This window comes from Macadamia integrifolia, chromosome 2, assembly GCF_013358625.1.
Source record: "Macadamia integrifolia cultivar HAES 741 chromosome 2, SCU_Mint_v3, whole genome shotgun sequence".
Taxonomy (NCBI): Eukaryota; Viridiplantae; Streptophyta; class Magnoliopsida; order Proteales; family Proteaceae; genus Macadamia; species Macadamia integrifolia.
Window position 1 is genome coordinate 27767618 of NC_056558.1, and position 21824 is coordinate 27789441.

At 39.0% G+C, this 21824-nt stretch overlaps 1 protein-coding gene across 1 annotated transcript; it reads left to right on the forward strand.

The window, feature by feature from the left end:
* Positions 1–651: 651 nt before the first annotated feature.
* LOC122089578 (uncharacterized protein At2g34160-like) lies at positions 652–20104 on the forward strand. Its single transcript, XM_042659312.1, has 5 exons — positions 652–974; positions 1520–1568; positions 19349–19411; positions 19498–19562; positions 19790–20104. The coding sequence occupies exons 1-5, from the start codon at positions 858–860 to the stop codon at positions 19886–19888; spliced, it is 393 nt and encodes a 130-aa protein (XP_042515246.1). The 5' UTR covers positions 652–857; the 3' UTR covers positions 19889–20104.
* Positions 20105–21824: the final 1720 nt, after the last annotated feature.

The window sequence follows — 21824 nt, forward strand, 5'->3', positions numbered from 1 at the left end:
ACCGGCCTATTGTGCACTGGCCTACCCGACCCTTTAATGATTGTAGAATACCTATTTTACCCCCCGAATTAAAAAGTAAAAACTAAAAAGTAAAAACATGTTCACATTTTAAATAATGGTTATATTTGGTATCATTTATTGATTAATTGTCATTTTTTTGGACTTGCATGAGTGGGCCGGAATATAAGAGCACATTTTAAAGAGGGCCCGTTTAAAAACCGGTTAAAGCCCGTTTAACATTAAACATGTCCGTAGCCCTGTTAAGGCCCGACTAAAGCCCGATTAAGGTGGTCCGATTATAACCCGAGGCCGACCGACCGAATATAAAACGTACCATGCCCTCAATAACTAAGCCCGATTAGTTAAATAGGCGGACACGGTGTAGCCTTTGAAAGTCTTCAAGCCCGATTAAGCCCGACCAAAACCGAACTGACCCGACCGATTGACACCCCTAATCATGACCATAGTTTTAAAAATCGAATCAGATCAGTCAGGATTGCCCCGGATCAGATCGGAATAACCTGAAACCGATCCTCTCCTTTTTTTTTTTTTTTTTAAACAGGGGTAAATCAGTTCGATCCGTACCGATACCGAGTTTTAAAACCTTGACCTATCACGTGTTTGCTACATATGCGAGTATTTCCCGCTATCTAGAGTGTGTTTCCCGCTATCTCAAGAGTAAAAGCTACGACTTGGATTGGGTGTATTTCATATTTTCTCTTCCATCTGCGGGTCTTATAGCAGCTTCCTCTTAAATTTTTCTGTTTTCTCCGTAGATATTTTTTTTTCTTGAGAGAGAAAGAGAGCATTTGGGTTCGTTTCGGGCTAGTTCTTCCCCCTGCTTTTTCTTGTCCACAATGGAAGAGATTACAGATGGAGTAAATAACATCAGCATCGTAGATTCGCACAAGAAGAATCGGATTCAGGTCTCCCATACCAAGAAGCCGCTTTTCTTCTATGTTAATCTCGCTAAGGTAAAATCCAATCTTCGTTTTGAGTTCCGATGGAAACTATTATTGCTCTCCTTAGGGTTTCGAATCCGTTTCTGAGCCATTCGTTCATTTCGGGTTTTTTTTTTTAGGGGACTTAGTTTCTGTTAACTAATCCCTGTCCTTTCTTAACGCCATCTCAAAACTATGTTTACTGTCTTCTATTGAATTATCTTTTACTTTTAGGTTGTGTTGGCTCCTCACTTTGTTTTTTAAATTATTCATTTATTATATGTTTGAATGATTCTGATTTTTCTCTAATAGTGTAATAGGTACTGCGGGATGGGGTTTTGAAATTTATTTTGTTTTATTTTCGTTTTGGCTTCCACTACTACTGCAATGATTATTATCACATTACTTTGTTTATATTACTGTTATTATTATTATTTTTTTTCTTGTTGAAGGTCTTGAGTTTTTTGGACTGAAATGTCCTGTTCGTTTTGGCATTGACTTTAGAAAAATATTAACTTCATTTTTGGCCGTTTCTTTGACCTGATAATTTTTTCCTCGGTCTTAAATCCTATCTGCAGAGGTACATGCAGCAACATAATGAGGTTGAACTTTCCGCCCTTGGAATGGGTATTGTTTCTTTGGACCTGTTGATCTCCCTTATAGAATATATGTTTTATTTGGTGTTTACATTAAGTTTTATATTTAATCTGTCAATAAGGATGTTCATACAATTGGATTTTGGGTTGTGTTGGTGTGAAACATTGGTTGTGTACCATTTTTCTCTGGAGGCCTGAGAGGTGTATTTAGCTAGTCTTTGTCATCTAGCTAGCTGTAAAAACGGAAAGTAAACAGGTATCGGGGATTACTTCAGTATAGCTTTTTGTGCAGCGGAATGGATCGGGTTGCACCACGCATCGATCCGCACGAACAGCGACAAACGAAAGGTTGCGGCGATCTCGCTAGGAAATATTCCACCCTCTAAAACCAAGGATTGTAATGGAGACATACACTCTCAATTGGGAGAGACATAAGAGAATAGGGAGAGAGAGAGCTTTAGAGATTATGTCAAAACCCTAATTGGCTTTGTGGCCAAAACCCTATTATTTATAGAGAATTGGCTAGCTAGGGTTCCAAATCCTAGTGGGTCTATAATTACTCCAAGTGGCTCCGACCCATATTAATTAATATCTCTCACTAGCCCACGAAGGGTGGACATACTCAATTGTCCATTCTGGAAGTCTCTCTACTATAGGTGTCTCATCATACAGGAAATAGAGCGTGCGACCTAACGAGATAATACGAATGTAGGAGTGCTATATCAAGCTTCTATTTAACCAACATAGCAATTCACTAACAAATAATCTGGGGTACCCTAAACAATCCAATTACACCAAGTCTAGCACTCTCGATTCCTCATGATGAGCAGTGCTGGCATTAAAAACATGTCATGTGCTTATGACTACGTCGAAACATAAATACAACAAGTCGCTTGGGCAATAAGCCACAACACAAGGGTGCAATTTCGAATGGTTTTCCCTAAGCTCACATGTCAATCTGACTATTCCCAACCGCTTTCCCAATCGTGTTCTGTTAGGCCGCATCATCCATAATCCTAAGGAGCACGTCAAAGTAGCGTCATTGGGCATCCTCTTCATGATATGGTCTCAGGTAGAGGGTATCCATAGGATTAACTCAATTTTGATTCAAGTGACTCACACAGTGACGAAGAAGGGATCCATTCAGTCATTCTCATAAACGGTCGTAATAAAGCATATACAGTATGAAATGTATGCTATGGTGCAACTCTCACTAAGGTGGGCTTGTCACTCATAAAATAGAAAAAACACCATACGAGTCTGGGTTCAGTCGCACTTTCAAGCGCCTAACCTGAGTAAATAGCCCAGTCACCCCCCATGGTGTCTGCCTGAGTTCTCACACTCGGCTATAAGTAGGTTACACGAAGACGTGAGATCTCTGTGTTCCTTATCTTAGCTCTAACTAAGGCGCCACTTAGTTAAAAAGCTGTCAGCTCATCTCATTCGCTATCTTTAAGCGCCAAGGTGAATTTGGCTCATCTTGCTCGCTGTTTCCATGTGCCAAGGTGAATCACCTATGTGATTGGGTCGATTCAAGCCTCGTGACATATTTACTAAATAAAATGTGTACACACGTAAATCACTCTAAAGAATTATGTCTCATATATAAATCAAATAGTGATAACAATAATGTCTAAAGAAAATGTCAAAACCCAAAATACAAATCATCCACGTCTAAGTCCCAGATTCCTAACATGAGCAAGGAAAATGTCCCGAGCAATAGGCTTAGTTAATGGATCAGCCACCATGCTAATCGTGGAGATATTATTTAAGACAACTTCCTTTTACGCAACCAATTCTCGAATGTAGTGATATCTGATATCTATGTGTTTGGCTTTCTCATGGAACTTGGGGTCCTTGGCTAATGCCAAAGCTATCGTACTATCACAGTGTACAAGCACTGCATCTCCAAAATGAGCGGTAATGCCAAGGCATTGTAGGAACCTCCTTAGCCAAACGGCCTCCTAAATGGTAATGCCAAGGCACTGTAGGAAACTCCTTAGCCAAACGGCCTCCTGAACAGCCGCCGAGCACGCGATGTACTCGGACTCCATCGTGGATAGGGCGATGCAGGTCTGCTTCTTGCTACTCCAAGATATAGCCCCACCTCCTAGGATAAATGCATATCTCGAAGTAGATTTGCGCTCATCTTCGTCACTAGCCCAGTTGGCATCACTGTGGCCTCTCAATCTCAAATCCGAACCACTGTAGGTGAGGGTGAGATCAGTGGTCCCACAAAGGTATCAAAAGATTCTTTTCACTGTCTGCTAATGGCGTGGTCCTGGATTACTCTGGTAACGACTAACCATGCCAACTGCGAAGCATATATCTGGACGTGTGCACATCATCGCATGCATCAGACTGTCTATCGTTGCCGCATAGGGTACTTTGGACATTTGATTCTTCTCTTCATCTGTCTTAGGGCACTGGTCAAGGTTCAAAACATAGGCCTTGTCCATGGGAGTGTCAATGGGTTTAGACTTATCCATGTGGAATCGTTCAAGAATCTTCTTTATGTAAGTCTCTTGAGACAAACTAAGAATATTCCTAGAGCAATTCCTAATAATCTTGCTGCCTAATACAAAGTTGGCTTCACCCATGTCCTTCATCTCAAAGTAGAGGACAACCTCTCTTTAGTGGTGACAATCATCTCCATGTCATTCCCAGCCAATAGAATGTCTTCAACATATAAGGATAAAATAAGGAAACTTCCCTTGGATCGTTTCACATACACAGTGGTCTTCTTCAATCATTTCAAAACCAATAAAGATAATGGCATGATGAAATCTAAAGTACCACTGCCTAGACGATTGTTTAAGGCCATATATAGAACGTTTGAGATGGTAAACTTTGCGCTCTTGTCCTTTGGCCTCAAAACCCACTAGTTGATCCATAAAGATCTCCTCGTCTAGTTTTCCATTGAGAAATGCAGTTTTAACATCCATCTGAAAGAGCTTTAAATTCAATTTTGAGACAATGCTTAGAATGAGGTGAATTGAGGCAATTCTCACCACTGGAGAGAAAGTCTCATCATAGTCTACACCCTTCTTTTGGGTATAGCCCTTCACCACAAGGCGTGCCTTATACTTGTCAATTGAACCATCCACCTTGCATTTGACCTTTAAAACCCATTTGTTTCCAATGGTCTTACGCCCAGGAGGTAAGTCAACTAACTCCTATACTTGGATCTTACTCATAGAATTCAGTTCATCCTCCATAGCAGCTTGCCACTTATCCTTAGCAGGTGAGGAGAGCGCCTCTCGCAAAGAAGTAGGCTCATCCTCATCCTTTGGAACACAAATGAGAGCATCCCCTTCAATCTCAAAACGTCGATGGGGAATTTGCTCACGAGTGCTCCTACGTGCGAGGGAATCCTGATGATCGTCTAGTGGTACACTCCCACTGGTTGGTACACTCCCACTAGGCTGATGATCAGTCTCACTTTCTTTGGTGATTACATGATGAGTTAATTCCCCACCCTTGCCAAGAATAGGTGAGACGCTTTCCTTGTCTTCTATCTCAAAGAAGTCGAGATCCCTGCTTGCGTCACCAATGCTAGGAAAATCTGTCTCGATAAAGTCGATATCCCGTGACCTATCTCAATCATTCCTCCATCAAGGTGTTCACCGTACATAACGTAATCCTTCGAGTTGTCGGAGTGTCTTATAAATATGTATTTCCTAGCTCTAGGGCCAAGCTTTCCAAACTTATGGGAGGTGCTGTGAACATAATCTATTGATCCCCATGGTTGCATGTGCCCTAAATTTGGCTTTGCACCCTTCCATAACTCATAAGGGGTCGAAGGAACTGACTGTGAAGGCACTCGGTTAAGGATGTAGACAATAGTCAAAAGAGCATCCCCCCAGAAAGAAATTGGGAGGTTGGCTTGCGCCATCATTGACCCAACCATATCTAAGAGTGTCCTATTTCTCCTCTCCGCTATGTCATTTTGCTGCGGAGTGCGAGAAATGGTTAACTGCCTGTGAATCCCCTTCTCCTCACACAGTTCTTTAAACTGGTCGGATAGATACTCGCATCCCCGGTCAGTGCGCAGAGTTTTTAAGCTCTTACTTGACTGATTCTCAACCTCTGCCACGAAGCGTTTGAAGCAATTTAATGCCTCGTAGCAGTGAGCGATCAGATACACATAACCATATCACGAATAATCAATAAATGGGAGAAAATAAGAGGTGCCATGGTATGCCTTTACATTTATAGGTCCGCAAATATCTGAGTGGACAAGTTCTAGAGGCTGGGTAGCTCGGACTGCCTTTCCAAAAAGGCTTCTGATGAGCCTTACCTGCTGGACAGGGCTTGCACACAGGGAGGTTGACTTTAGTGAGTGGGCTTAAAAGGCCTTCTTTAGCTAACCTAGTTATCCTGTCTCACCCTATGTGTCCCAATCTAGCATACCATGTAATAGATTCATAATTATCACATCTATTAACTACATAAGAAACAGATGAAGCAGAATCAATTAAATCTAATTTAAAAAATCCATCAAGTAAGGATCCACGTCCAACAAAAGTACCACTCAAATAAAACTCTAAAGTGCAACCGTCAATATGGAAAGAATATCCTAAAGGTAATAATGTAGAAACTGAAAGTAGATTATGCTGAATATCCGGTGCGTAAAGCATGTCGTGATGAAGCAAGGTGTGTCTATTACGCATCTTGAGCTGATAAGTACCAAATCCTCGAACTGCCTCACTTGTGTTGTTCCCCATGAACACGTTCTGGGATCCAGTTGGAATTCTACGATAATCTACAAAATCCCCTCGATCTCGTGCTATATGTTTTGTTGCTCCTGTATCCACAATCCAATCAGACTGTATATGGGCAACCAAAGCATGAGTATAAACATATGTACAGGGAGAGTGGGATAGAAATGGTACCTGCTTCGGCTTAGTGCAATCACGAGTGAAATGCCCCATCTTCTGGCAGTTGTAGCATTTGACCTTGAATAAATCTTTCTTTCTGCCGCACTTGCCCTTTTGTGCTTGGCGGGCTTGCCTTCTTTTGGCTCCTGGTTCTGAGCCATACCCTGATTTCTTGGGTTGCCTTGCCTTTTGCGCTTGAACTTGCGCTTGCCTCCTTGGGCGAGTAGGGCAGTTACACGGTTCGCCTCTTGGCTCTTCGCCCCAAGTTTCACATGTTGAGCAACATCAGCAAAATTTCTAATGTTGTCATTGTGTGTGAAAACGAGCTTTATGGGTTCCAAAAATGGGGTAATGTCCTAATGACAACTTGAACCTACTACTCATCAGTGAGAGTGGTCTCAGTATCTTTCAACTTCCAAATCATATCCTTGACCACCCTAAGGTGTTCGGGCATAGTGTGCTTAGGATTCATCTTATACATTTCAAACTTCAAGGTCATACTCCTTAACCTTGTAGTAAATGTACCTCCGAAGTCAATGTTCAGCTGGTCCCACATGGACTTAGCTGTGGTGTGTTTCTCATAATCATCAATCAACTCATCATGCATAGCGCTTAACATATTGAAGCGCATACTGCGATCTTTATTTACCCATTGATTATAGGCTTTCCATATCACGACGGTGTTGAGCGGTAGCACCCTTAGCGGGTTTGTTCATAACATTAGTCAAATACTCAAGATAGTTTTGCTCATTGAGCAAATATTGAATCTTTCAATGCCACATGTCATAGTTGGGTCCAGTCAATTTGTCACCCTTGGTGAGGTCCATAGCAACATGATTAGTGGCTATATCACTGCACACAAAAATTTCGCTAAGCTCATTATCAAATCTCACATGTGTGGGTCAGGGACATAATTTTAATCGATTTCGAACAAATGTAAGGAGAATTAAGTATCTCCAATCCACAAAAATTGCGTTATACAAATGGGTGCGCATGGGTCCCACATAGAAACCCCATTGGTACTTAAAGTGGTATGTCGAGGTAGTGTAAGCATATGATATGCAGTGCGAGATGCTTACCCTTTTCAAGGCTTCTCAAAAAATTAATTACATTGTCCCAAAAAATAATTACATCCTTTAAAAGGCCTACTACATCAATCTACAAATAGGGAGCGCCGCAGTTTACATCATACACGAAGACTATCTTTGACGTATATACATGAACATGCCACTTTAATTAAATACCAATCATGATCTCCAACCCAGAAAAAAAAAAAAAAAATCCAAGGGTCAATGGGTGGAGATTGACCATACATCCCAACAAGTGGAGCGAGTCTCAAGTCAAAAACCGCCATGGGAGGGTATGATGATTTGTCAATATATACATATACATGCTAAAACACATTTCAAATCAATATTGTGTCTGGCTTAATAACGCGATGGTCGCATGGTCGAGTCATGCCAATAGAACCAATAATGTAAAGCAAACTATATAAATATGCATCATCATAGCAATAACTTCAAGTAAATCAAATAAAGTACCCTCCCCCTTTGACCTAAGTCATTAAGGGAAAAATGTAATTTTAGGTAGGGTTACACAAACCCAAACCCTAAATTACATCACAGTTAATCACAATCAGGGTTTAAACTTTCCAATACTTGTCGATCCAAATAGCAAGTAACATAAAACATGTATTATCTTAAAGAAGGAGATAGTTCAAAACCACTATCATTATGCTCAGAAGGGTCCAAAACCCTAACTTCATAAAGGCAGACTCACCATGATTAAAGGAATTGAATTGGTGAATCGATGCAGATGACTTATGAAGTCAAAAACAAATTTTAAATATTTCAATATTTTTATTTAAATTTGATCAATCCAAATCGGGATCGGACAGGTATTGGATTTGTCCCCAATAACCGAATTAAGTATGGATTGAGTTTGTTATACACATTTTTCAGAAAAAAAAATAATAAAATTTGTTTTACTTTTGACATTGACAAACAAATTTTATTTCTTATAAACCGTGACATAAGCATAACACCTTTTTGTTTTGCTTATGTCACCGACCCATTAATCAGGTAACATTAAAACAATTTCATTACATCAATTGATTAACGGAAGGCAGGCAAGGACCATGGTCGGGGCAGCGCCGCTCGTCGCGCACACAAAAGAAAAAAAAACAACCAATAGACATATAGGATAAGTGGCAACTACTGCTGTAGCTCTATGATTCCATGGTGAGATACCATCACAGTGGGGCTCGGCAAGGTGGAACCATGTTTTAGATTTCATGCGACGATGCGCAATGTAATCATAAATAAAACCTGGCTCTGATGCCAATGTAAAAGCGGAAAGTAAACGGGTATCGGGGATTACCTCAGTATAGCTTTCCTCACAGCAAAATGGATCGGGTTGCACCACGCGTCGATCCGCACGAATAGCGACGAATGAAAGGTTGCGGTGATCTCGCTAGGCAATATTCCACCCTCCAAAACCAAGGATTGTAATGGAGATCCTTGGAGACACTCTCAATTGGGAGAAACAGAAAAGAATAGGGAGAGAGAGCGCTTTAGAGATTATGTCAAAACCCTAATTGGCTTTGTGGCCAAAACCCTATTATTTATAGAGAATTGGCTAGCTAGGGTTCTGAATCCTAGTGGGTCTATGATTACTCCAAGTGGGCGACCCATGTAGGAACCGGGTTGGAACCCAGTCCTACCCATATTAATTAGCACTAGCAAATGCATTACTGTTGTCATATTACCATTCTTGATTTCTTCTCCTTGGTATGCATATCAGTTTGTGTTAGTTACATTTGGCTGCATGCCTGACTGGAATAATTTATAAATCTTTTGTTCTTAGAATTTTTTGTTTGATAGGGTGTCCAACCCTGACTCCATAATTTGTGGTGTGATGTTTTTGGTTTGGTGGAACTATCCCACATAATATTAGTTAGTTTTTCTTATATATGTGATTTACTCTAAGGAAGATGTGGAAATTGGGAAAGTATTCAAGCTGCAGCAGTATTGAATTACCTGGAATTACTTACTCAAAGAATTTTTTCTTTCTTCCATTCCTCTTCTCTCATCCCCCTCAACTTGTGAAATTTGAAGATTTCCCCTACAAATATTTTTCCCATGATTGATTTATTTTTATCCATCAGAAATTGAATGGAGACATATATTACAACTCGTCAACTAACTTGGAATTAATCTAGTAGTTACCTTCCAATAAAATCCATTGAAGCAAGTAAGAAGTTCGTTGTAGATTTTCTAAAACAACAACTTAGCCTTATCCCAACTAAATGGGACCAACTAAATGGGATCGGCTACATGGATCCAATCAAAGATGGCAAAAGAGAAGTAAAAGTAGAAGGAAAGGAGCACACCACAACAAAAACAGAAAAATCTCATCTAAAAGGGGTCGGGAACATGAATTCTTGCCCTAAAAAAGTTCTATCCGAGGTCATTCTTGGGACCAAATCTAAATTACACATGTCTTTATTCACTACTTCTTCTATTGTCATTTTAGGCCTGTTCCTAGCTCTTTTAGATCCTTCTATTTAATCAGATCACTCCTTATTGGGACATCCTCAGGCCTTCGTTGAACATGACCATATCACGTCCAACGATTTTCTCGAAGCTTATCATGAATCGGGGCAACTCCCAAATCTGCTCTATTATGGTTATCCCTTACTTTACCCAGCCTAATTTTGCCACATATCTATGATCCATCTCAATATCCCCATCTTTGCTACATGAAGCTTATCTATATGACACTTCTTTACAGCCAACATTCTGCACCGTACATCATAGCCGGTCAGATGACTGTCCTATAGAACTTTCCTTTAAGCTTTAAAGGGATACCTCTCCACGTCATCCATCACACCTTATTCCTCTGAGAAACATCATCATTTATATCTCCTTTATTTATAATTAACCCTAGATACCTGAAATGATCACTTTGTGGTACCTCTCTTTTCTCAATCTTCACCATTTCATTATCCATTGTAATGTAACTGAAGTTACACATCATATAGTTTGTCTTCATTGTACTTATCTCAAAACATCTTGATTCCAAGGTTGATCTCCATAAGCTCCAACTTAGCGCTAATCCCAGCCTTAGTCTCATCCCCACAAAACAAAATCATCATCAAAGAGCATACATAACAAACCTCATCTTGAATATTTCTAGTTAAATTATCCATGATAACCGCAAACAAATAAGGGATTAAGGTTGATCCTTGGTGTTGCCCAAATGGGAATTCACTTCGTTGCCCTCCCACGGTCTCACATTAGTCACCATGTTCTCGTACATATATATATATTTACTTGATATAGTATATTCTCTTCTTAGGCGGGCTTCAATAACCTTTTCCGACACGTCCACAGTATGACTCATTAGTTTTATGCTTTTATAGTTGTTGCAGTTTTGACTGTCCACTTTATTTTTGTAGATAGGAACTACAATGCTTCTCCAATCATCTGGCATTTTCTTTGTGCTCATAATCCTGTTAAAAAGATTGGTTAGCAAAGATACCCCACATAATCCTAGGCTTTTCCATACTTCTATTGGGACCTCATCTGGGCCTGGAGTCTTGCCTTCTTTCCTCTTAAGGCTTCTCTAACTTCGGCCACTCCAACCTTTCATATATATATATATATATATATCTATGACGAGTGGTGTCTTAACGAGTAATGTTATCTTTTGGGCCAATTTCCACTTAGTAGGCTGCAAAAATACTCTTCCCATCACTTCATTATGCCCTCAACTCGTACTAGCACTCTACCATCATCAGTTTTAATACACCTCACATGGTCTAAATCTCTACCCTTCCTTTCTCTCGTTTTGGCTATCTTGTAATGTTTTAGAATTTCTAATGTGGAGCCAAATTGGTTTGTTTGAGTTGGGCCAAGATTGGACCAATTTGTGGTTCATTTTTGGGTTATGTGGTCTAGTTCTGTTTACTCGAAGGAACCAGAAACTGTGGAGTTATTTGAGGAACCTTCTTTTTTTTTTAGGGTGAACGGAAAAATATATTAAGAAAAGAGAAACAAAATACAACAAACAAATAAAGAAGGCTATCCAAGAGGAAACCCCAGTGAAAGAAAATATTTACAACCATCAAAAGGATGATACAAAAAAAAGACAAGGGGAAGAAACAAAGATCAAAAGGATGAAATATCAATCTATTGGGGGGAGGGGGAGGGGGAGGGGGAATAAGAGGAAGATCCCAAGAGTAGTTAAGATGCCTATTTCTAATATCTTATCTACTTGTAATAGTAGTTCAGCTACATAAGTTACTTGTAACTTTAGAACACGCCCATCGTAAGTACAGCCCTGGTGAGTTATTTTATTGTCCTATTTTCTGTTGGAATATTAAAAGCTTTATGTCCCTGAATATTGGAGGAGATAAGGATCAACTTGATCTTAGATTTGCTATTGTTATATTGCTGTTTTCACAGTTGGTGGAACCCCTGTTTTGGGTGGTTTTTGCTGCCAAGAAAGGCCATCATTTAGGAATATCTGACCCTTAGATTTAGCTTTTATTAGGAGTTTTTCTCTCTCCTAAAAGGGTTGTTTGACCAAACTTTGGTCCCCATCAGAACTTCTGATTGACTGATATCAAAGTTCCTAGATTTTAGGAACTAGTAGTTGCTATTTCTGAAACTTCCCCACGGGTTTCAATCTGACCATTGGATTTTATTTTTGGCAAAAGTTCAGTGAAGTATATTAATGAAAAATAAAAGGTGATGTACAGGAAAGTCCCGGCATAACCCGAGTAACATAAAATACAGAAATTCCCCCCACCCCCATTTCTGCATTGCCATCAGCAGGGAGGAACTCGAAAAATTGGATAGAGGTCCACCTTCGGTATTGCCATCAGCGAACACTCCACACCAATAATAAAGAACTTGTGCTATGACACACTACATGAACCTGTACGGCTGTACCTAGGTCTTTGCTGAATGTATCAATTTAGTTCAGATGAAAAAAAAATAGGAGGGCTAGGCCAGATAGTAGACACTGTGAAACAGCTCCCTTCGTAGCCAAAATGTCCGCCGTAGAGTTCACTTCTCTGAAACAGTGGGTTATCCTCTGTGTGATTGTGTCCAGAAAAGGAATGTAATGGCTCCAATGTTGCGGAAAATCCCATGGGATGGAACGATTAAGAATGGATGCTACCACAGCTTTGAATCAATCTGACTGTTGGGTCATCATCAATGATCAAACTTTGGGGTTAATTTGTACTGAAAGAATTAATTGCTGACAGATCTGTTTGGTAGGTTGTGAGATATAAGTATTCTCTAAATTCTGGTTTCCTGACAATCTGTGATCCTACCTTTGGGTTGGAGTTTTGAGATCTGTTATTTCGGGTATAGACTCCATTAAATAGCCACCCAACAATTTGAATGAATGGATTGAGAATTAGATATATAATAAAGTGAAGCTGTTGCGTTTCCCTGCTCTCACCACTATCTCCTCTCACTTGCTCTCTCTTTCTTTCTTCTCCCTCCTCTCTTTTTCTTCTGTCAATCTGGCCTACTGCCAGCAGATTTTCTTCCATCTATTTGATCTGCATCATTTTCCCTTGCAAACTGATTGGAATTCCTGCTTGAACTGATTTCCCCTTCATCCGGAGGATATTTAAGCAGGGAAGGTTACATTTTATCAGCTACCTTGGGTAACCCCTACAGGAAAAATGAAAAAGTCAACCTAACTGATGGATGAAGATATTTCAAGTCAAGTGTATGCCAAAACTAATCTGGGAACCATATCATCACCTTGAAGGGGAAAATATAACATATAATGGAAAGTTTTGAAGGTTTTGCTAAAAATCGCAGACAAAATTTTTATAAAAGAAGAAACTCAGAGCAGTTTCAGATGATGTTATCCTTGTGTGTTCCTGAAATTGATCTTGTGTCCCCAGGAAGTGCAATATTGTTATATTCAGTTCTGTTAATTTTGTTTAGATTCTTTCCCTTTTCATTTGCTCTCAAATACAAAAGAGTAAGAGGAGGGTTTCTGGATGGCGAAAATAGGAGTAAAGAGGAATCAATAGTCCGAGGATGGTAAGGGTGGGGTAGAGGGAGTTTTAAAATCAGAAGATAAAGCTGTTGAAGAAAGGGGTGGAAGAGAATATAAATTTTCATGCTCAGTATGGATTTTTTTTTTTCTGGGGGGGGGGGGAGTTTGTTTAAGGGGCAGGTTGTTCTTTTCCTTTTCATTCTGTTTCATAAAGATATAAGTTATAATTTTATATTTTCATGTTCAGTTTCACTATGGATTTTTTATTGGGTGAGGGGCAATGCAGTGGCTTCCTTTCTTCCTTCAGTCTGGTCCATATTTTGTATGTTTTATCTGTTGTCCCTTTTTGTTTGTATATTCAATTGTTAGTGTTTATTTTAGACATTATCTGTTGACTCATTCATTATCCAAAGCTCTGTAATTCTCTAATACAAAACCTTGTTTTTTCTTCCTTTTATAATTATGAAAGGTCTTGTTAGCTGGTAGCGCATATATAGATTCAAATCCTTTTTTCTGCCATGCTCCTTGTTCATTTCAGCTTTCCTCTTTATTAGGTCTTTATCCTGCTCCAGTGCTCCTTCTATCATCCTGGTTTTGTTTACTATTTGCCCATATATTTTACACATGTTTTTGACACTGCTATATCTCTGCTTCATCAAACATGGTTTGATATAATCACTGTACCATCATAGTCTCCCTTAAGTTTTTTTTATTACAGTTCTATTGTTTTAACCCACTCAGTTTGCCCTATGTGAAATTGCACAATCTTTTATAGTATATGGGTGACCGAGAGAACAAACACTTCAGTCTCATAGCATCGGTTTTAACCAAGGCCTAGGCTCATTTATATTTTGTTGTAATAGTTAATAGGGAGAAAGATCCCTACCTGGTTGCACGCCCCTATGCCCAGACATGGGGTAGCTAAAAGGCCACCCCTGCCCCCTTGGTTGGAACCCATGCTGGCGCAGTGTCCACGTGACTAGGTAGCGATCCCCAGACCTAGTTAGTACTGTAACCTGTTGAGAAATATATTCTTGAAATGTTTTGTATCCTGTTATGCTTCATGCGCCTGGAATTATTGCTTCTCCTTTTAGTCTCTGGTGGAGCTACATAAATGGCTGCAACTCTGTTGGCAATTTGGCATAGTTTGACACAAAGTTCAAATTGGTCATTCACCTCTTGGAGCATGGTGAAATTGTAACTTTTGGAGGATCAAGTTTCTGTCTTCGTTTACATTTCTGGACAAAATTCAAGTCCTAAATTTCTTTTCTACACTATGGACTGTAAATATGAAAGTGAAACTACTTTAAATAGATGCATAATGTAGAGGTCAGATCAGATACAACCCCACAATGAAAAACTGAAAGAGGATAGCCCCAAATCTATAACAGTAGATGCACTTAATAACAGATCAATACCTAGCAATTATTAGCAGGTTCAACAAAATAATAAACACCTAAACTAATGATATCCATTTGTTGTTATAGGTATTAACCACATCAGCACTGAAACAGCCCAACCAGCAGCTCGGTTGGATGATAGAACAGAATGCAAGAACGGTGCTAGGGTGATCAAACAGGTCAAATATTACTGTCGAATGAGGATCTAGGATAAAAAAAAACCCTGAAAATTTCACATGATTCTGGATGGCCAATCAAGAGGTGATGACATTCTTGATTCAGGGTTCAAATTAGGAGATTTATGATATCAGACTAATCAGAAATCAAATCAGCTTCAAACCTCTCAATCGAATGGCTGTCCTTGGATGATGTTTCGATTCTCTAAAGATCGGCCCGAACGGTTCTAGGAACAAAGAGATCAATCACTTGAAGTTGCAAAAAAAGAATCTCCCAGAAAACAAGATTGTGGGGTTTTGAATGCAGGGATCTTAAATAACTCCTCCAGCAGTATGTATTCTGATGTAGACCAAAGCATGAAGAAAAAGAAGACAAAAATAATGTAGGAAATACTGTTCACGACACTATTCACATGGACAGTACACGAGGTACTGTTCACGTCGACAGTGATTTGGCCCATATTACTTTAGTATTTTCTCCTATTATGGCCTTCTAGAAGCTCCCTAACAGTGTCCTTTGACCCAGCAAAGCACCAACAGTCCAAGCTTCTATTTCTGTCTCCTGCGAGCTCACTTTGCTTTTTTTTTTGTATTTGGTGGTTTGACCAGTCAAACACCAACTTGGGTGCTGTACAAGTCTTCTAGAACGTTTTCCTATTGTCTTATGCTAGTTTCTTAGAGTATAAGTCAGTAGTTAGTTTTTAAAATGTTTTAGTTTCTATTTTATGTTAGTTTCCTTTTTTAGTTTGTTTCTAAATTGTAAGGTTGTGCCTAGCCTATCTAAAGAGACCTTTCTAATCAATTTGAGAAGATTGAATGAAGTTTATTTGAGATGGCCATATGCTGTTTTGATGTGGGATACAGTTGGGTGAGATGCCTAAGCCAGAGGGGTAAGAACCAAAATCTGGTTGAGGGCATCTCACCCACTGTCTCGCACAACAATTTGCAGCCCAAGGCAATTAAATTTCATTAATCAAATCGTGTATTGGCTCAGGTGTTACAACTTTTTTTATAGAAATTGAAAAGACAAGTCCTAGTCTAATTCGGATATCATAATTGAAAGAATTTTTAAGCTTGCACACCAAGCTTTAACAAATAACTGAAATAAAATAATAGTCAAAACTTAATCCTGACTGACTTAGGATTTAAGTCATAAAGAAAATAAACAGTTAACTACCTAATCCTAGCTCGCTAACAACAAATTAAAACAAATAACTGACTACTAACTAACTGAGACAATAATTTTTGTTTTTTTTTTGGAAGTGACTCAGAGAATAATTGACTCCAGCTCCCACAAGCTAGAACATGAGCTGGACCACAATGTGGTCATTAATCTCAACCCCCTTCTCCTGTGGGTATACTTGAGACCCATCAGTTTATCTACATCAATTGGATATACTTATTGGGTGCTAAGGTATGGTAGGCTGAACCAAATCGACACTAACCTACAGAAGCCAGAATGACAGTGAACCAAAACACAGCAGAAACTTTGACTAAATAGAACTCCAGAAGGATAATTCTGATGATGGTGAAGTTTGGATATCCTAAAGTACCTAAGAGGGTGCTTAAATGATAAAAATATCAAAGGGATCTAATGGCTGCATGATGAAAAAACTGACGAGAACAGAAATAGTAAGTATAGATAACAGCAAAATAGCAAGTAAAGAAAACTGAAATAACTTGCTAACCATCGGATGCACGCCAGATTTGTATTGATTGGGGAGGGAATAGAGGAGAGTAACATTGTTCAATTTCAGCCCAAACTGATGGTTAGATTCTTAGAGACCAGCTGAAGGTTGAACCAGGTTGCTGTCCAACAACAGATCACATACTTCAAGATAGTGCTGAAACTTAACTAAGATAATATGCTTTGACTTAACAACTGTGACAGAATTAAGTATAGATAACAGCAAAATAGCAAGTAAAACTGAAATAACTTGCTAACCATCGGATGCACACCAGATTTGTATCGATTGGGGAGGGAATAGAGGAGAGTAACATTATTCAATTTCAGCCCAAACTGATGGTTAGATTCTTAGAGACCAGCTGAAGGTTGAACCAGGTTGCTGTCCAACAACAGGTCACAGACTTCAAGATAGTGCTGAAACTTAACTAACATAATATGCTTTGACTTAACAACTGTGACAGAATTAAGTAATAACAGAAAAGATGGTTAGAAATCACCTAGGGATGCCCACGAGTGGATACTGAATGCTGGAATGCTGGCTGAACAGTGAAGTTCAGAGAAGAGGGATAAGAAAGAGAAGATATGACCAATAGGTATCACCACGACACCACCTATGGCCGGTGGTTGGGTATCATCGCCCTCCCTCCATGGTTTCATCTCTAAGGATGTGACTGAATCACCACAGTTCTTCACTCTCAAAGAGCCAGAATTTTTACTACCAAAATCGTGGCCTATAGAGGCCCATCCTCTTAATTTATAATTGTCATTAACATCATTACAGTAATAGCCCAATAGTGTGGGGAGCAGCTTGGCTGCCAAGCTAACTGAAAAAAAGTTAACAAAAGAAATAGCAACTCCTCTCAATCTAGCTATTGACAAAATAGCATTACTAGGAAATAGCAACTAAAGATACAACTTCTACTCTTCCATGCCAGCTGTCCATATGAGGCCCACAACTGAAGCAGGAGAGATAGCCATATATGGTCCCATACAGCTGGCCTAAAGGTTGGCTCGACTAGGAACCAGAACCTGAACTGTGGCCATTGGTTTGGGCTTTGTTCTTCTGGCCTGTCCTCTACTTCCTGCGGCGCACCTTCAGCTCCGCATCATTGAGTGCATCATTTTTCCTTTTCTTCCAGAACGAATCCAACCTTATATTCTCACATCAACCATGGCTGTTATGTTTATCCTCAAAAGTTGAAATAGTAAATATATTGTTTAAACTATTCCAGGAAAATGTGGGTTACATTTTCATTATATAAATATGTTGTACTAGTTTGTGTTTATACTCTAGTTTCATGAACATGTTATTCTACGTTTAAGTAGGGACCATTGAAGTTGCAATTGGACATTATCCATCTAATATATCAATGAAGGGTTGGACTGCCTGGAGGGTAGATCTCTTTTTGATGCCCAGTGACCCAGTAATTTATGGATTGATGGCTAGAACAATGAGTAATAGACCCCAAGTATAGAACATCACAGTCCTGAGGTAGTAGCTGAGGTGTATGACAACCCCATTGGTTGTTAATTGATGTGAATGATAGTTGCAAAGGAGGTGTGATAAATTAGGCAGTGCTTGGTGATCTCTGGAATGATATAGTTTCGTTTGTGCTAGTGATGATCACCGGGGACTCTTTACCATTAATCATGAAAAGACAATAAATAATATGATGGTGTTCTGAAAGAACACAAAATGGAAAATTGTTGTGCATTTTATTCAATATAAATAATGGGATATTCATAGTTGTCAAGGTGTCACCTAGGCGTCTAGGCTTTTTCTTGCGTCTAAAGTGACAGCACATCTTGTTTGACGCTTCATGAGTTTACGTGATTTTTTTTTTTTTTTTTATATTTTTTATGAATATGCTTATATTAGATCCTATGCTTTGTTTATTATATGTTGGTTTCTCATATTAGGTCATTACTAGTCTAATTATATCATATTGCATTTATATGGTTTCTATGCTGCATGTAAAGCATAATTATAAAAAAGTTCACTGTTATATTACATGGTTATATCCTGCATGTCTAAGCGGGTGCCTTGTTGCCTAGGCTACCTGCTTCTCCCTTGTCTTGGGTTGCCTAGTCGCTGGGACGACTATTTAATTATTTCTTACATGGTTTAAGTTCATGTAATGACTTTTGCAAGAACGTTCATAGAGTTAATTGATGTGATGAAAACCTTTTTACACCTTTTTTTTTTTTTTTTTCCACTGAGGTTTAATCCTGTCATTTCAATAAGACACGGACAATCAAAAGAAGGTTAAAACTTCTCACTTAACAATTTTGGTGACAAGAAGATGCACCCTATCATAAATTAGGCCATGCTTGATCGTCACTGGAATGAAATAGTTTTGTTTGTCCCAGTGATCATCACCTAAGACTCTTTGCCATTGGGTATTTGGAGTGGAATGCTGTCATTCACTATGACTCGAAAGTGTTGCCTATGCCTGAGCAAAATCCTGAAATTGGAGTCTTTCTGCTGTATAGGCTAATATGTTGAAGAGCCCAGCAGGTGTGCATGGTATTACCATATGTCATAATAATAAAAAATAATATTCATTGATTCTTCCAATCATCTGGAAGGTCTATTTTGAGGTGCCCGCTAATGGTTTATTCTGTTTTATCTGCAGCTATTGCCACGGTTGTCACCATTTCGGAGATCCTGAAGAACAATGGACTGGCTGTTGAGAAGAGTGAGATTCTTATCCCTTGTACTAAATTTAACCTTTCAACCTAAAGCAATAATCATAACTTGAATTTGGACTTCTTGCAAATACAGAGATCACAACATCTACTGTTGATATGAAAGATGAATCAAGAGGGCGACCCATCCAGAAAGCAAAGGTAAGTTTAAGATTGCAAGTTACTCTACAATATAAGAATTTCAATGGTTTGTGACTTGGTGTGATATGTAGGACCTATCTCTTGGTGTATGACCTTGTTAATATCATCTAAAAAAATAAGGAGGTTGTGGAAACAAAGTCATCTTCTCTCCCCTTGCCCCTCCTTCCAATTCCTTTTTTTTTTTTTTTTTTATTGTGAGTGAGCTAAAAACTGACTTTCTCTTTTAGATTGAGATATTGCTTGGGAAGACGGAGAACTTTGATGAGTTGATGGCCGCTGCAGCAGAGGAAAGGGAGCTTAGAGAGCTTGGAGATGGAGAGGAGTAAAGCTGAGTTGGATGGATGTTCATCATGCATCTGGTTTGTCGTTTTTAATGCGCTTTGCTGATCGGTTTTCCTTGGCTCTTTGACATTTGCGTGAGAATGGCCATTGGAGTGGCATTAAGAAGTGTTCGATAGTTTATGATAATATTGTTGCAGTAGGAGCTTCTGTAGAAACCCATGCTTTTACCATTCAAATTCGATTTTGTTATTTTTATTTAATTCTTTGGCCTATTTTGTCCAAAACAAAATTATTCGAACATGGTGTTTTGAAGCCAGATCCCAGATGCTGAAGGTTGACCTTGAAATGGGTACAGTACTAAACTCATGGTTGGTTAGTTGGCATCCCTTCAGTTTTTCATGAAGTAGGGATGATGCTTTCTCTTAAGGGGAGTTACTGAATTCTGTAGTTGGCCCTTGGAAGCACCTTTTAATCCCAAATCTCAATATGCCAATGGTGCATCGTTCAGCTTCAACGGCTTGGCTTTTTCAGTTCATCGACCATTACCTCTTTGCCCATTGACACTGAGGACTTGGATCTCACTAGCCCAATCCCCTGGTCGCATGCCACAGTGCCAGTGGGGGAACAACCAAGGTAAATGCACAGGCATCCAACCAGGTGGACAGGGTGTTCTTTTTGCCATCCAATGTATCTGGACAAATGCACGATTAGGTAACGATTTTTTTCCCCATTCTTTTTATGAAAGCTATTCCCTATTATTTCAATCTCAGAAGTAGCACTTATTGTGCGAAGTCCAACGCTATGACCATTTTGTAAAAAAAGCGTACCCAGTAACTGAGGCTCCTACCACTGCATGGTCTGAGGGTCAATAATGTATGTTGCTTTAGCCCCATGTCATGGTGAGGTTGTTTCCCAACTCAAAACCTTGACTACTCACTATGTTTGTAATTAAAAAAAGAAAGAAAAAAAAAAAAAGGACTGCTTCCAAGAAGTGGCACCAGTGTCCAAACTTAGGATGGGGTGACAGTAGTGTCTCAAATCTAATGAAAGGCACAAATACCTCCCTTGTTGACGCTCCCCTTGTGTTCTCATTGGTCCTCATGCTGGTCTAGGGTTTGCAAAAACTCAACCCCCTTCCCCACCTCTAAAAAAAAAAAAAAAAAAAAAAAAAAAAATGAAGAAGAACAAGGTACATAGGGTGATTGATTATGGCTTGCTTTGGTTGCAAGGAGAATTAAAGAGAAGGGAAGTAAAATTTTCATACTTGAAACCCTTTGCTATAATATGTAAAATAAAAATTATTATGTAAAATGTATCATTACTAAATATGATTAAAAAATTAATTAGTTTATACAATCACATGGAATCATCGGGAGTAATGATTATAAAAGTTCTCTTTTAAGTGAAAATTTCACTTCCGTTCCCCTTAAATATCCTTTACAACCAAATTTAGCATATAGGGAAAATCTTTTTGTCACCATACATGGTGACAATACATTGCGATTGTCTTTCATTCGATTGCGTGGAACAGTAATTTGGTAAATTGTATCATTTTTTTTTTTGTTGGTTGAAGAAAGGAAAAAAATATCCATTAATTAGAAATGAAGCTTAAAACATCAACGCTCGATATTTGTGTTTGTTTTTTCATAGCAATAAGTGTTACCTACGCAATAGAAGTACCACTCCGTTGTTAGGCCTTAACACAAAATTGGGATATAAATAAAACATAGTGAACATAAAAAAAGATAGGGGGATCGAGCTCCAAGGCCATGATGTGGTATTGCTATCGAAAAGTAGCATGTCTAATTCTGTTGAGTCACTCCAAATTTTCTTTAAGCACCATCCTTCCTCCTTTGCTTGCTTGACTCCATAGAGAAGGCTTTTGCAATTGACATTAATGCTTTTTTCTGTCATCATGTAATTAGCACATAATGAGATACATTTTCTTGAATTAATGATACAAGTAGCCTAGTGAAAAAT